The sequence below is a fragment of the Gorilla gorilla genome, chromosome 1, assembly GCF_029281585.2.
Source record: "Gorilla gorilla gorilla isolate KB3781 chromosome 1, NHGRI_mGorGor1-v2.1_pri, whole genome shotgun sequence".
NCBI lineage: Eukaryota > Metazoa > Chordata > Mammalia > Primates > Hominidae > Gorilla > Gorilla gorilla.
In genome coordinates, this window is record NC_073224.2 from 147,285,464 (window position 1) to 147,300,043 (window position 14,580).

The 14,580-nt window shown below is 36.2% G+C and overlaps 1 protein-coding gene across 14 annotated transcripts in view; it reads left to right on the forward strand.

Annotated features, from left to right (window-relative positions):
• Nucleotides 1-14,580, forward strand: part of EVI5 (ecotropic viral integration site 5) — a 277,795-nt gene that overhangs the window by 109,322 nt on the left and 153,893 nt on the right. For 8 of the 14 annotated variants that reach the window (XM_063696986.1, XM_063697007.1, XM_063696981.1 and 5 more), the window contains 3 exons: nt 9,682-9,735; nt 12,225-12,257; nt 12,808-12,954. The exons of 1 other annotated variant lie outside the window; for it this stretch is intronic. In XM_063696986.1, coding sequence (XP_063553056.1) covers nt 9,682-9,735; nt 12,225-12,257; nt 12,808-12,954 — 234 coding nt within the window. The remainder of the gene's footprint in view (nt 1-9,681; nt 9,736-12,224; nt 12,258-12,807; nt 12,955-14,580) is intronic. 5 more of the 14 variants (XM_063696992.1, XM_055352273.2, XM_063697001.1 and 2 more) reach the window with 2 other exon arrangements.

Here is a 14,580-nt window from a genome sequence, read left to right on the forward strand (position 1 = left end):
TTTTACTGCAAGTAAAAAGTACGTCATCCTGATGAGTGGGGAGAGAGTATGGGTTTTCACATACTACGAATATTCGGAACTGCAAATCAAGAATCTGAGGATGGGGAAGCCATCCTGTTCATTTCACCACACTATATTATTGAAAAAAAAAATCACAGTTCTATGAACAATCCTTGCTCTTGAAGAAATTTCTTATAAAATTAAGTACATGAATATAGGAATACCAAAAGGCATTTTCAGAAAACAGATTTTTAGCAGACTTTCACCTATACCTGCAGTATTTTCTTTTCTTTTCTTTTGGACAGGGTCTCCCTCTGTCACTCAAGCTGGAGTTCAGTGGCACGATCTTGGCTCATTTGCAGCCTTGACCTCCCGCGCTCAAGCGATCCTCTCACCTCAGCCTTCTAAGTAGCTGGGACTACAGGTGCACACCACCATGCCTGGCTAATTTTTTGTATTTTCGGTAGAGACAGGGTTTCACCATGTTGCCCAGGCTGGTCTCAAACTCCTGAGCGCAGGCGATCCACCTGCATTGGCCTTCCAAAGCGCTGGGATTACAGGCATGAGCCACCACGCCCAGCCATTTGCAGTATTTTCTATACTTTGTTTTTTGAGGAAATATATAGTTCATATGCCTGAAGAAATGTTTTTGAATCTAGCTCCATGTGTCTCAGGCAGTTGGCATAAAATTGTCTATAGAGAAGAATTGGAAAAAAGAGTTTAGAAAGTTAGTGGAACATATCAGGTAAATAAAGTGCTGATCTCAAAGGTAGTCTGTTCTCTTTTTATAATATTGTTTCCATGTAGTTCTTTCTTATACCATTTTCATCTCTTTCTTCACTCCCCAGTTCCACCAGATAGAAAAACCAAAACAACTTTTGAATGACTATACTTTTTTTAAACTTCATATTTAGGGGTGTCTGATTTTTTTTTTCAACTGAATACTTTTTTTTTTTTTAAATTATACTTTAAGTTCTGGGATACATGTGCAGAACATGCAGGTTTGTTACATAGGTATACACGTGCCATGGTGGTTTGCTGCACCCATTAACCCGTCATCTACATTAGGTATTTCTCCTAATGCTATTCCTTCCCTAGTCCTCCACCCCCTGACAGGCCCCAGTGTGTGATGTTCCCCTCCCCTGTGTCCATGTGTTCTCATTGTTCATCTCCTGCTTATGAGCAAGAACATGTGGTGTTTGGTATTCTGTTCCTGTGTTAGTTTGCTGAGAATGATGGTTTTCAGCTTCATCCATGTCCCTGCACAGGACATGAACTCATCCTTTTTTATGGCTGCATAGTATTCCATGGTGTATATGTGCTACATTTTCTTTATCCAGTCTATCATTGATGGGCATTTGGGTTGGTTCCAGGGTGTCTGATTTTTTTACTTAGACCCTGACAACTCATTCTAATCATGATCAGATGACCACCTTATTTACAATTCATTAGCCAGGTATAATATTAATTGAGCCTTGCTGTAAAATGGGAAATGCTACTTCTTACACACCCTCCCTCCTGCAAAAGTCTCTTTTACAAGAGAATGGGTTCTGGTTGTAAACTAGTACTTTCTTGCCTTGGTTCTTTTTAAAAGTCCATGGGAAGATAGTTTTGTGCCATTATTTTTACAGCCCATTGGTATGATCATCAAATTGTTTGATGTTTTGATATGGAAGTATAAAATTAGCCTTTGATGTTGTGAAATGTGTTTATAAGGTCTCTGTTGTTTTTACTTTAATTAAATTATAAGACCTTTGGGGTGATGACCTTCTATTCTAAGAACTATATCTGTCAGTGAGCCCCCGGTTAAGATGCGACTTTTAAATATTTTTTCACCTCTTCCCTAAAAGTGTTATAGGAAGATTTTGATAATAATGTCTTCATATGGAGAATCTTAAATTTTGCGTGTGAAATTTTTTGTTAATAGAAACGTCTTTATCAGTATCTTCTTCCAGTCTATTGATGTTCTACCTGATTGGGAGGAGGTAAGAAATATTAAAATTCTAGTTTGGCCGGGTGCGGTGGCTCACGCCTGTAATCCCAGCACTTTGGGAGGCCGAGGCGGGCAGATCACTTGAGCCCAGGAGTTTGAGACCAGCCTGGACAACATAGCAAGACCCCATCTCAATTTTAAAAAAGAAAAAAATTATAAAACTAAAATTCTAGCTTATATTAGGGTAACCCACAAATCTTTAAAAAGGAAAAAACTTTGATTCTGATAGACATACGAACAGATAATCTAATTTTTATATTTAAATTTGTGCTTCGGGACGCAGAGATCTAAAGCCCTAAAATGGGAAGTATGAGAAATTCTGGCCAGTTTTTAGTCAAAAGTAAAGTATTTTTTCCTGTTTAAAAACTATGGTACATTTCAGATATGCTGAAAGCCAGAAAATAATATAAAAGTGCTCACATATTCACTGCCTGGCATAAAAATGAAAAAAAAAAAAAAAAAAAAAAAGAGAAGTGTTATCTAAGTTGCCCGGGAATTACATTTTAACAATCAATGTGAAGTATTAGAATTGAAGCTCACATTTATTTAGCCCTTAATATATGATGGGTCACTTACATGCATTATTTCCCCTTATTCTTAAAACAGCATTATTAAAGGGTTCTTATCCTTACCTGTGAAGAAATTAGGCTTCAGAAAGCTCAAATACTATGCCAGTGGTCACATTGCGAGGAAACAGAGTCAAGGATTTGAAGTCTGATTTGTGTTATTCTAAGGCCCATGTGTATTCTTCAGTATATACACTGTGCTGCTGCTGCTTTCCAAGAGAGACTTTGATATATTTGTGATGTAAGATTTGGATGCCCGTTTTTCTCTGGCATATCAAACTTTTCATTAAAAAAACTAATGGCTACATAATATCCAAGGGAGGTATGCTAGCCTGATTTATTCAATAACACTAAATTTAACAGATAATTCATAGTGCCTACTAGATGCCCAAGCACTGTTCTAGGCACTTGAAATGTGGTTATGAAGTAGACCATGATCTGTCCTCATGGAGATTATATTTTAATATGGAAATAACAATAAACAGAAAAGTCAAATGTACGGTATTTTGGATGGTGATAAAGTCTTAAGGAGAAAAAATAACCTCAGGGAAAGGGAATGTAAAACGGTAGTGTTTGGGTGGAAAATTTAGAGGAGTTAACCAGGTGATTTTTGAAAAAAGACCTGAAGGAAGTGATGGGACTAGATATGTGACTATCTGGAAGAATGGCAGAACCTATTCGGGGTGTGCCTGGTGAGGAGCAGTAAGGTGGCATTGTGGATGGGACAGCATGAATGATGAGAAAAGTGGTAGGAAGTAAGATGGAGCAGGTTGCAGATAATGTAGGATGTTGTCGACAGTGGTAAGGACTTTGGCTTTTACTCTGGTTAGGTGGCAGTTTTCAGTAGAGAAGGACAAAATGTGATTTAAGTTCAGTAGATCATTCTGGTTGCTGTGTTAAGAGTAAATTGCAGGGATTGAGAGCATTTCTGATGAACGCTGATGTGGTAATGCAGACAAAAGATGATGGTGGGCCAGGCATGACTACCATCAGGGTGGCTTATGCCTGTAATCCCAGCACTTAGGAAGGCCAAGGTGGGCGGATTCCTTGAGCCCAGGAGTTCAAGACCAGCCTGGGCAACATAGTAGGCACCTGTCTCCACAAATTTTTTTTTTTCAAATTGCCAGGCATAGTGGTGCATGCCTGTAGTCCTAGCTACTCAGGAGGCGGAGGAAGGAGGATCACTAGAACCAGGGAATTTGAGGCTGCAGTGAGCTGTGATCATGCCACTGCATTCCTTCCTGGGTGACAGAGTGAAACCCTGTCTTAAAAAAAAAAAAAAGATGATGGTGGCTTGGACTGAGGTAAGAAGTAATTGGATTCTGAATAGATTTCAAATATAAAGCGGACAGCTAGAATGTAGAGATGTGTGAGGAGGAGGAACCAAGCCTTGTGGTCTGAGCAGGTAGATAAATGGTGTTCCCATTACCTGAGATGGGAAAGACTCCAGAAGGATTTGGTTTAGTGGGGATACCAGGAGCCCAATTTTGGGTATCTTGGGAATGAGATGCCTAGGAGATGTCCAGTTAGCTTCTTAAATATTCAGATCTGAAATTAAAAGAAGCCAAGCTCAAAATATAAATTTGGCAGTTATTGGCGGGGTCATAGTATTGAAAGCCATGAGAATGGGTGAGATTACTTGGGAAAGGAGTGTAGATAAAATAGAGAAGAATTCAAGAATTGAGCCTGAGAATAAACCAACATTTAAAGATGAGGAAGACAAGTAGAAAGTAGCAAACTAGGAGAAAACCAGGTAGGTGTGGTTCCTAGAAGCCAAGAGACAGTGAGAAAGAGAGAAGGATTTACCATGTCAAATACTGAAGATAGTTTTTGTGAAATGAGGATGGAGAAACGACATTGCATTTTCCAGCATGATTATAATTTATCCTAGAAACGAGTGGAGCAGAATGGTAGGTACTAAAACCTAACTGGAATAGAAGAAGAAAAATTAGAGATATTTTTCAAGGAATTTGCTATAAGGATAAAAGAAATGGGACAGTAGCTGGAGAGGGTACTTATGTTGAATTTTTTGTTTCTGTTTTCTGTTTTTTTTTAAGATAGGAGAAATAACTACATGCTTTTATGGTGATAATCAAGTAGGAAAAATTGATCATTAAGAATGGGGATAATCACTGGAGTCAGGAAGATACGGAATTTAGAGCGAAGTTAGGAGATGTAACTTAGTATGCTAGCATGAGTAGTTAATCCACAATAACAAGAAATCAAAATATATGGGCAAAAATGCAGGTAGGATGTAGGATGTGGTTTTGGGAGCTTGTGAAATTCTCTTCTAATTGCCTCAGTTTTTTTCAGTGAAATCATAGGCAAGATTATCAACTGAGAGACAATGGATTGGAGGGTTGCTGGTTTGAAGAAAGAGGAATAGGTATGAAATAGTGACCTAGGGGGATAGAAGAAGGACATTATTATTGCTAAGAACCATATTGAATTTAGTGATCAGTAATTTAAATAAACGTCATGGTTTTGTTTTTGTTCAGTCATATTTACTGGCATAGGTACAGACTCAAAATTGTCAGATAGTTGATCCAGAGTAGTGTTTTTTTCCAGGCAGTTATACTACGAAGGGAGAGAAGGGCAAGGGGGCTTAAAAGCAAGGGAGCCGTATAATGATTGCAAATTGAACTTTGTCAAGAAGGAAGAGAGAACATCAAGGATTGAGGGACAGTGAAAAGTTGTTGGGATCACTAGACTGTCTCAATGAAAACAGTTGTGGGGGTTGGGTTACTTTGTAAACTGAGTAAGCTGGAAAGAATAGGAAATAGTGATTGAAGAGTGGGTTATTTGAAATGAGATTATCCTATTTCAGGATATAAGGTTGTTTTCAGTTTTTCTTATTAAAAATAATGCTAATGGTTAACATCTTTGTATATAACAAGTTTTTTGTCTCCTATTATTATTTCCATAGCCAGTTATAAAAAGTAGAATTAATAAGTTACAGGATATTAGCATTTTAAAGACTTTTGATGTGTAATACGTAAATTTCCTAAAGAATGTGTCCAGGGTATGTTTGTCTTAGCAACAAGTTTCCATTTCATGACTACTTTGCCAACACTAAGTATTTCATTCTTGCTCTCGTTTTAGTCTCTTTTTTTTCTAATTTGGTAGGTCAAAAAATTGTCTCTATTTTCTTTTTCAATGTACAAGATAAACATTTGTATGTAGCTATATCTAGGTATCTTCCTCTCTGTGGTTTTCACTTTAAAGTTTAGGAAGCACTCTATTCTAGAAAATGTGAGGAAGATATTGAAGAATTATTGAGAATCAATCAGGTGGTAGATTTTAGTTATTAACCTTTCTATGTATCGTCAATAAACAGTTCAAAAATGTACTGGAAGAAGTTCCATTTGAAATAAAAATAAAAGTATATCTAGGAGTAACCTAAATGAAAAATAGAATAGGACCTAACAAACACTGGAAAACTTTACACACAGACATTTTAAAAAGAACTAAAGATAGACAAAAATAGCTCCATGTTATATAAAGATATGAATTTCCCAGTGATTTTTTTTTCTTTTTTTTCTTTTTTTTTTTTTTTTTTTTGAGACAGAGCCTTGCTCCGTCGCCCAGGCCGGAGTGCAGTGGCGCGGTCTTGGCTCACTGCAACCTTCACCTCCTGGATTCAAGTGATTCTCCTGCCTCAGCCTCCTAAGTAGCTGGGATTACAGGCATGCACCACCATGCCAGGCTGATTTTTGTATCTTTAGTAGAGATGGGGTTTTGCCATGTTGGCCTGGCTGGTCTCAAACTTCTGGCCTCAAGTGATCCACCTGCCTTGGCCTCCCAAAGTTCTGGGATTACAGCTGTAAACCATTCTACCTGGCCCTCAAATTCAGTGAAATTTAATTCCTTGTAAAATTCCAGGGCAATAAAAAAATCTTAAGAATAATTCTAAAAATAGACAAAAGCAGTAAAATAATATTCATGCCTAACTTCAAAACTATTGTGGGCAGTGCTTATCATTAACTGAGTATTTGGCATATATTAGGTGCTATGCTATCTCATTTAATTTTTCAGTTCCCTGTAGGTTTGATTACTCTTAATTTCTGGATGAGGAAATGGAGATTCTAAAACATTGACTGTCATGTGCAAGTGTTAATTGTAGAATGAGAATTTGAACTTAAATCTGCCTAACTTCAAAACCTAGTATCTTAGCTACTTTAGTATACTAGTATTTGGGGTTTGGGAACAATAAACAAATGTAAGAACAGGGGATATTAGCTCTACTAGGTATTAAAACAGATAGCAAAGCTATAATTACCAAAATACTGTGATATTAGTTTTAAAAAAAGAAGACAGTAACACTTGAAATGTAAAAGTAACCCTGAAATGGTCTGTATTAACTGAAAAAGTCTATTCTATTGATCAATTCCTGATGCAAATATTATACAAATGAGGAAGTGGTGATTTATTTTTTAAATGATGTTAAGCATTTGGTTAGTTGTTTGTGGAAGAAAATCAATTTAGATTTTTATTTATAATGAAATAGATTTCAGAAGCCTTAAAAGGGGTTGGGGAAGGAAATCCAGATGAGTGTTTTCAGTTCTAAATTTTATTTTAGCATGATTTCTGTCATAACTTTATTCACTCAGTTGTCTGGTGGGAACTTAGTTTTCTAAATCTTTTAAGATAAAACATTACCTTTTGTTGATGAAATATGATTGAGAACATTTTGAGAATCCCATTTATTTCTTTGGCTCTCTAGACTTTAGCAGCATTTAATAATTGCTTATTTGTGTAGACTACTATGCTGCACACAGTAGGAGGAGCCAAGACATAAGAACATTTTCTACTTCTCAAGCTGTTATTTTGTCTGAGATTAGTTATTAACTTTCCTGTATATCATAATGTCTATTTCAGATCATCTGAATTTTAGTAAATAGAACAAGAAATCTAATTTGCCAAGTATCTTTGTAATAACTCTAAGATTTGTTTCAATTTGTGATCCACTTTAATAAGATGCAGTAATTCATAGAGTCTCTCATTTCCCTGAACTAATACTTTATATGTTATATACAGCCATATTTAAGTCTTTACTGGCAAAATAATAGGTTGAATTGATGGAAGAATTTTCTGAGACAGACATTTTTTAGCAGAAATTTATAGGAAGGTGGGGCTGGAAGAAGGCTTGATTGAGTTCTGGAACAAATTGGTACAAAAAAGTAAGTTATCACCTTGAGGCCGGGCACAGAGGCTTATGCCTGTAATCCCAGCATTTTGGGAGGCTGAGGCGGGCGGATCATGAGGTCAGGAGATCAAGACCATCCTGGCTAACACGGTGAAACCCCCTCTCTACTAAAAATACAAAAAATTGGCTGAGCGTGGTGGCATGTGCCTGTAGGTCCAGCTACTCAGGAGGCTGAGTCAGGAGAATCGCTTGAACCTGGGAGGCAGAGGTTGCAATGAGCTGAGATCGCACCACTGCATTCCAGCCTGGGCGACAGAGTGGGACAACATCTGAGGAATTTGAAAATGAAAAGATAACTTATAAAGGGGATTAATAAGCAATTATATTGGCGGATATGCAAAAATAACTTTTTAAAAATGTAGAGTGGCTTGGATTTAATACTTAATGACAGTAATTAGACAAGTTTTTTGGGAACCAGGTATTGAATAATTAGGTAAAGTGCTTTTCAAAAAAATCTGGTTTTACTTTTTGAACTATGAGGAGATACTAGTAATTGGAGTTGTTTTCTCAGAAAAAATTAATAAATTCTTTGTATTTTCAGAATTTTGCAACTTGTCATCTATACTGTATAATAAATGGAGACTATTGAAGTCTAAATGGGCAATTTTTTTTTTTTTTTAATTTGAGACAAGGTCTTGCTCTGTTGCCCAGGATGGAATGCTGTGATGTGATACTGGCTCACTGCAACCTCCACTTCCAGGGCTGAGGCCATCTTCCCCCTGAGCCTCCTGAATAGCTGGGACTACAGGCACATGCCACTACGCCCAGCTAATTTTTATATTTTTTGTAGAGACAGGGTTTTGCCATGTTGTCCAGGCTGGTCTTGAACTCAAGCTCAAGTGATCCACCTGCCTGGCCTCCCAAAGTGGATTGCAGGTGTGAGCCACTGAGCCAGGCCCTAAATGGAAAATTTGATGTTTAGCCTATGAACGTGCATTTTTTAGATCTCCTGTTTCTTCATTCAACTGACATTTGAATATTAATTATATAGGTAGGCTCTGTTGGAGGTAGGCAAGTTAGAATCTTTTTTGTCTAATGAGGATGTTAAAACACATAAGAAAATATTTGATTATGAGTCATTATGCTAAGTATAGAAATGGAGGGGCTTATTTCTATATGTACTGTAGAGTGTATTTTAAATTTAATCACAGCTGGAATGATGAATGTGAGTATTTCCTTTGCTGTGGTGTATTTATTTCTCTTTCTTTATCCCTTTCCTTTCCCTTCCTTTTCCTTTTCTTTTTCCTTTTTCCTTTCCTTTCTTCTCCCCTTCCCTCCCCTCCCAACCCCTCTCTTCCCCTCCCCTCCCCTCCCTTTTTTGGACACAGGGTTTTACTCTGTCTCCCAGGCCGGAGTACAGTGGTCCAATCTCGGCTCACTACAACTTCCGCCACCCCCACCTCAGCCCCCACCTCCCAGCCCCCCACCTCAGCCCCCACCTCCCAGCCTTCCACCTCAGCCTCCCAGGTAGCTGGGACGACAGATTCGCACCACCATTCTGTGTGTGTATGTGTGTGCATGCGTGCGTGCGTGTGTGTGTGTGTGTTTTTCATAGAGACAAGGTTTCACCCTGTTGCCCAGGCTCATCACCACCATTCCTGGCTAAATTGTGTGTATGTGTAGTTTTCATAGAGACGAGGTTTCGCCATGTTGCCCAGACTCAGGCTCATCTGGAACTTCTGAGCTCAAGCCATCTGCCGGCCTTGGCCTCCCAAAGAGCTGGGATTACAGGCGTGAACCATGGTGCCCTGCCTTCTGTGTATTTGTTACTCTGAGTCTTTGACATTTGATAATGTAATCATTCCTTAGACTCTTTTCTTATTTATAAAAGGTGATACATTTTCAGGACTGTGATTTAGAAATCTTTTTTTTCCTCTCAAAAATGCTTGCAAATAAAACTTTTTTTTTCTTGGCAGAGGTTACGCACAGAAAATAGACTTTTAAAACAGCGCATTGAGACATTAGAAAAAGTAAGTAAGTGACTACTTATGCAAGCTTCTGTTGAATGCCTAGTGTTTTTTCTGTATATTTATTAAAAATCCTCAAAAATTCTGGCACATGTCTCCTATGTTGTAGTATTGACTGCTTAGCTTGCTTACCTTACTATTTATTTAGCCAGATAACTTGTTACTAATAAAAATTGATCAGTTGTACTGGTTCTTAAACTTTAGTGTTCAGGTTTTAACTGAGATTAACAGTAACATATTGATATTATTTGTTTTCTTTACACATAATTTCTAAAAAGTATGTTCTTTTATAATTTAGTTGGGAGTCCATTCTGATATAGCATTTTAAAGATGAGTTTCAAATGTTGCCCTGGACTTTCTAGCATATTGGAAGTGTGGCAGTGATTCCTTTAAGGCCTAGGATTGCTTTTAGTCGAAGTGACTGATTCCTTATATAAAAATTCACTCTCATGTTGATTTTCAACACAAAGGAATTGTGCATAAACTTTTAGTTCTTATAATTATTTTAGTATCTACTTGTTACATTTTCTCTGTTTTATATAGAGTAACTGGGCAAATATGGAAATTTTGCATTATTTTTCATACTGTGCTTTTGATGAAAAATCTTTTTGTAGTCATTTACAGATGCTATAAGAATGAATTGAGTAGTAAAAGTATGGTTTAAGAATTTTGGTTTATTAAAAGAAAGACATCTGAATTCACAAACTCTTTTGGTGATTTTTTCTTTTTCTTTTTTATTTTTTTGAGACAGAGTCTCGCTCTGTTGCCCAGGCTGGAGTGCAGTGGCTCAATCTTGGCTCACTGCAGCCTCCTCCTCCCAGGTTCGAGGGATTCTCCTGCCTCAGCCTCCTGAGTAGCTGGGATTATAGGCGTGCGCCACCACGCCTAGCTAATTTTTGTATTTTTGGTAGAGACAGGGTTTCACCATGTTGGCCAAGATGATCTTCATCTCTTGACCTCGTGATCCGCCTGCCTCGGCCTCCGAAAGTGCTGGGATTACAAGCATGAGCCACCGTGCCCAGCCACTTCTTTCTTTAACTAGAGATAAGAGTAAGTAGATTTAAACATACCCCTCATCATATTGCCAAGGATCTTAAAATCTTCCCTGAAAATCTACAATCAAGAAATAAATAAATGGAAATATGGATATTTTGCAGTATTTGTCGTTTGTTTGAAAAGTATTGATGATTTCATATTAAATAGAAGTGCATAAGGACAGGATATTTATTACATGTCTGCCTTTGTTGTATAATAATTGCAGATACATCATATTAAGTCAAAAATAGTTTCCCTGTTTTTCTCTCATCATGTTAGGGTTGCTATGAGAGTAATTCTACTTTTGGTGACTCCACAGGAAGACTGAGCTTGCTTTTAAGTTGTTTTAATTATATACTCTTTTTTCCCACTAAATATCTAGCTTACAGTCAAATATGCATCTTCTTAGTTTTTTTTTTTTTTAAATCTTTGGAGTAAGACATTTAAACTGGGAAAGGATTATAATATTTCATTGAACCTTCGGAATGAGAATGATGCTGTAAGAAAGTGTTAAGTTTGGATTTTGCTTCTAGAAAATTAAGTTCCTTTTTTTATTGGCTTAGATGGCCCAGATGTGTCACTTAGCACTTAGAATTCTATAAATACTATGTATCGATTGAATTCTGTAATAAAAAAGTATACTTTCTCAGTTATTGCTAAAGTTTAAGTTTAACTCATTAATTTTATTTGTCATATTTTCCTTGCTTTGTTTCTTTGAAAGTTGTGGTTGCACAAATTGCTGTCACACTTTATAATTGGAATTGCTTACTCAAATTCCTTCTCCCTTTCATGTAAGTGGGTTGACAATATGGATTAAGTTTAAAAGATGTAAATATATCAAAAGAGGAAGAGGAAATATTTGACTGAGTGCAGTGGCTCACGCCTATGATCCCCGCACTTTGGGAGGCTGAGACAAGAGGATTGCGTAAGTCCAGGAGTTCAAGATTGGCCTGGGTAACATAGCAAGACTGTATCTCTACAAAAAATTTTAAAACTAGCTACGTGTGGTGGCACACACCTGTAGTCCTAGCTGCTCAGGAGGCTGAAGCAGAAGGACCAACTCCTTGAGCCGAGGAGTTGGCAGTTACAATGAGCTACATGATCATGCCATTGCATTCTAGCCTGGGTGACAGAGTGAGACCCTGTCTCTATTTAAAAAAAAACAAAACAAACAAACAAAAAAATTTGCTTGTTCCAGGTAATGAAAACCCACTTGGAAGTTGTGTTTGGTATCTTCTGGAAACACATGATTTTCAACCACCTATCCTTGTTTTTATATATTTTTCTTAAGGTTTAAAAATAAAAACATTCAGTAAAAAATGGTTTTAAAATTTAAATGTCCGTTTTAATTAGCAATGAAAAGTAGATGGAATTTGGGTATATTTGTTTCTTTTTTCCTAATTTTATCGCTTTTATTTCTTTCTCTTATATTTCTATCTGAATTTTTCCTTTTGTAGGAAAGTGCTTCCTTGGCAGATAGATTGATACAGGTATAGTTTTTGTTTTGTTTTAGTTTTTTTAAACATCTTCTCTAACTTCTAAGGAAAGTCCTAAACCTCGAAATTCATATTTTAATGCATGCAATTTTACATGCGTTTTTCTAGAAATAATTTTTTGGGTGGTATATGTGGGTATAAATTTAATTTTTTGTAACAAGGTGTTATCTTGGTTTATTTTTGCACGTTTTAAAGCTAACCTTATTTTTTAAAGTATTTATTTCAAAATGGCAATAAGTGGATTCTGTGAAATTAACTACTATTCATTGAAAATTTTAGTCCTGCATGTACAACTCAGTAATATTGCATGAATTAAATTTTTATTGACTGGAAGAATTGTTCTTGTCAGGTGAATTTTTCGTTTAGTTTTCGAAAATTTGCTGGAGCAATAACAAGCTGCTAGCTAATGATTACGTAGGCTGTTCTATTCGCTGAGGTGACTTTTTTTTTTTAACATGTCAAAGTAAATAACTAAACCTCACAAAGGCAGTCTTTCTTGAATCTATCCTAAATTGCTTTACACACACAAAAATTATGTCCTAAGGGACAAGTGACAAGAGCCCAGGAGGCTGAGGAAAACTACCTCATAAAACGGGAGTTGGCCACCATCAAACAGCAGAGTGATGAGGCCAGTGCTAAGCTGGAGCAAGCTGAAAATACCATCAGGAAGCTCCAGCACCAACAACAATGGGTAAGGAGTCTGGTAGTGCTTTTCTCATCTTTCTCATCCCCCTTCCTTTCAATCATTTTTTTTTTCATAGCACAGCTTTTGTGCTGTTGTTTTAAATAATTTTGTTTTAGACTTTGATTGAACTTTTAAATTATACAATTTTATGTTCTGTGATATTTAGGGGTCTTATTGTGGCCTAAGGACTCCTGTTCTAATTTTTTTTCTGTCTACATAGTTTTGTTAGAAATAGGTAATATTTTCTTTCCTTACACTGTGTTTTAAGTAATGGGAAATAAGCAGTGTATGTCAGAATTGCTTTTAAGTTTTTAGAAATCTGTTTTCATAATAGGTATCATTTTGCTAACAGTAATTTTTAAATCCCAACTTCAGCTAGTTTTTGTTCATTGTGCAGATGAAATATTATCCAGCATGCAGAATATATGCAGTTATCTCATTTAAAGCTTCGACAGTGTGGCAATTTGTGTCTTACGAAATACTATTGCTTAGACTTCCTACATCAAGACATTGAATTATGGGTTAAGGTGTATGCCTATATTTCAAAGGGAGAGAAGTTGCAAAGATGAAAAAGATTAACCCTTTAAAAATTATCTTAATTAACCTAGGGTGTATTTCTAATTATCTTAATCAACCTAGGGTGTGTACTAAACAGCTACTAATTGTACATCTAGCCTCAGGTATCTTTTGCAGCTTAGACATTTTCCATTGGCAAATTCAGACAAGGGCGATCTTAATCAGGAATATGAGGGTAAAAGAAAAGCCAACTGTTTATCTTTGAAAACATATTATTTCTTGTTTCAGTTTTCCATCCTCAAGTAGGCGCTAGATTGTAATAAGTAAGCAGAAGAAGTTGTGTTAATCCTGGAATTCTATGCAAATCTGGAAGGCAAATAGAGTGACTGCAAAGTAGGACGTTCTTTTTATTCAATAAAATTAAGAAACAGCATCATCATCTCGGTACAAAAAAATCAGAAAACCAGAAGCAAAAAGAAAAATTGGCAGTTGAAAGGGTCATAAACATCTTTTTTTTTTTTCTGTTATTGAAGATTGCTAAGAAAAATGAATAGGAGAGTGACAAAATAATACTAAAAAGAAGGGAACTCATATTTTGCTCCACTTTTGTATGTAATGTCAATAATATCAAAGCATTAAAAAGAAAAAAACAATTGTGGATTTATATTAGGAATTTACCTGAAATAAGTTACTTCAATGTGATTTTCTAAAGAAAACACAATAAGTATTGTTTGCATTTAGCATAAGCTACAGTCATAATACATTAGAATCCTGAATTAAATTTTTTACATTGTTTTTCAAATATTGAGACTTATTGATAGATGTATATCAAAGGGATAGAATGCTGGTTTATAGTGAAAAATTTAACTTGGTGAGCAAAAATGGCCAGAATAAAGTGAATGAGCATATTACGGATAGAAAGTGGACATCTGTTGCTCATTGTTTTAATTATAGCCTTCCAATATAACTTTATGAATTCTTCAAAGTTTCAGAATAAGGGTTTTAAATCTGTATTCCAGCAGGAGGTATTGAATTACCAATATAAGCATCCACCGCCACCACTCCCTACTGCCAAATAGTGGCAATTTATATGATATAAAGAGCTTTGGATTTTAT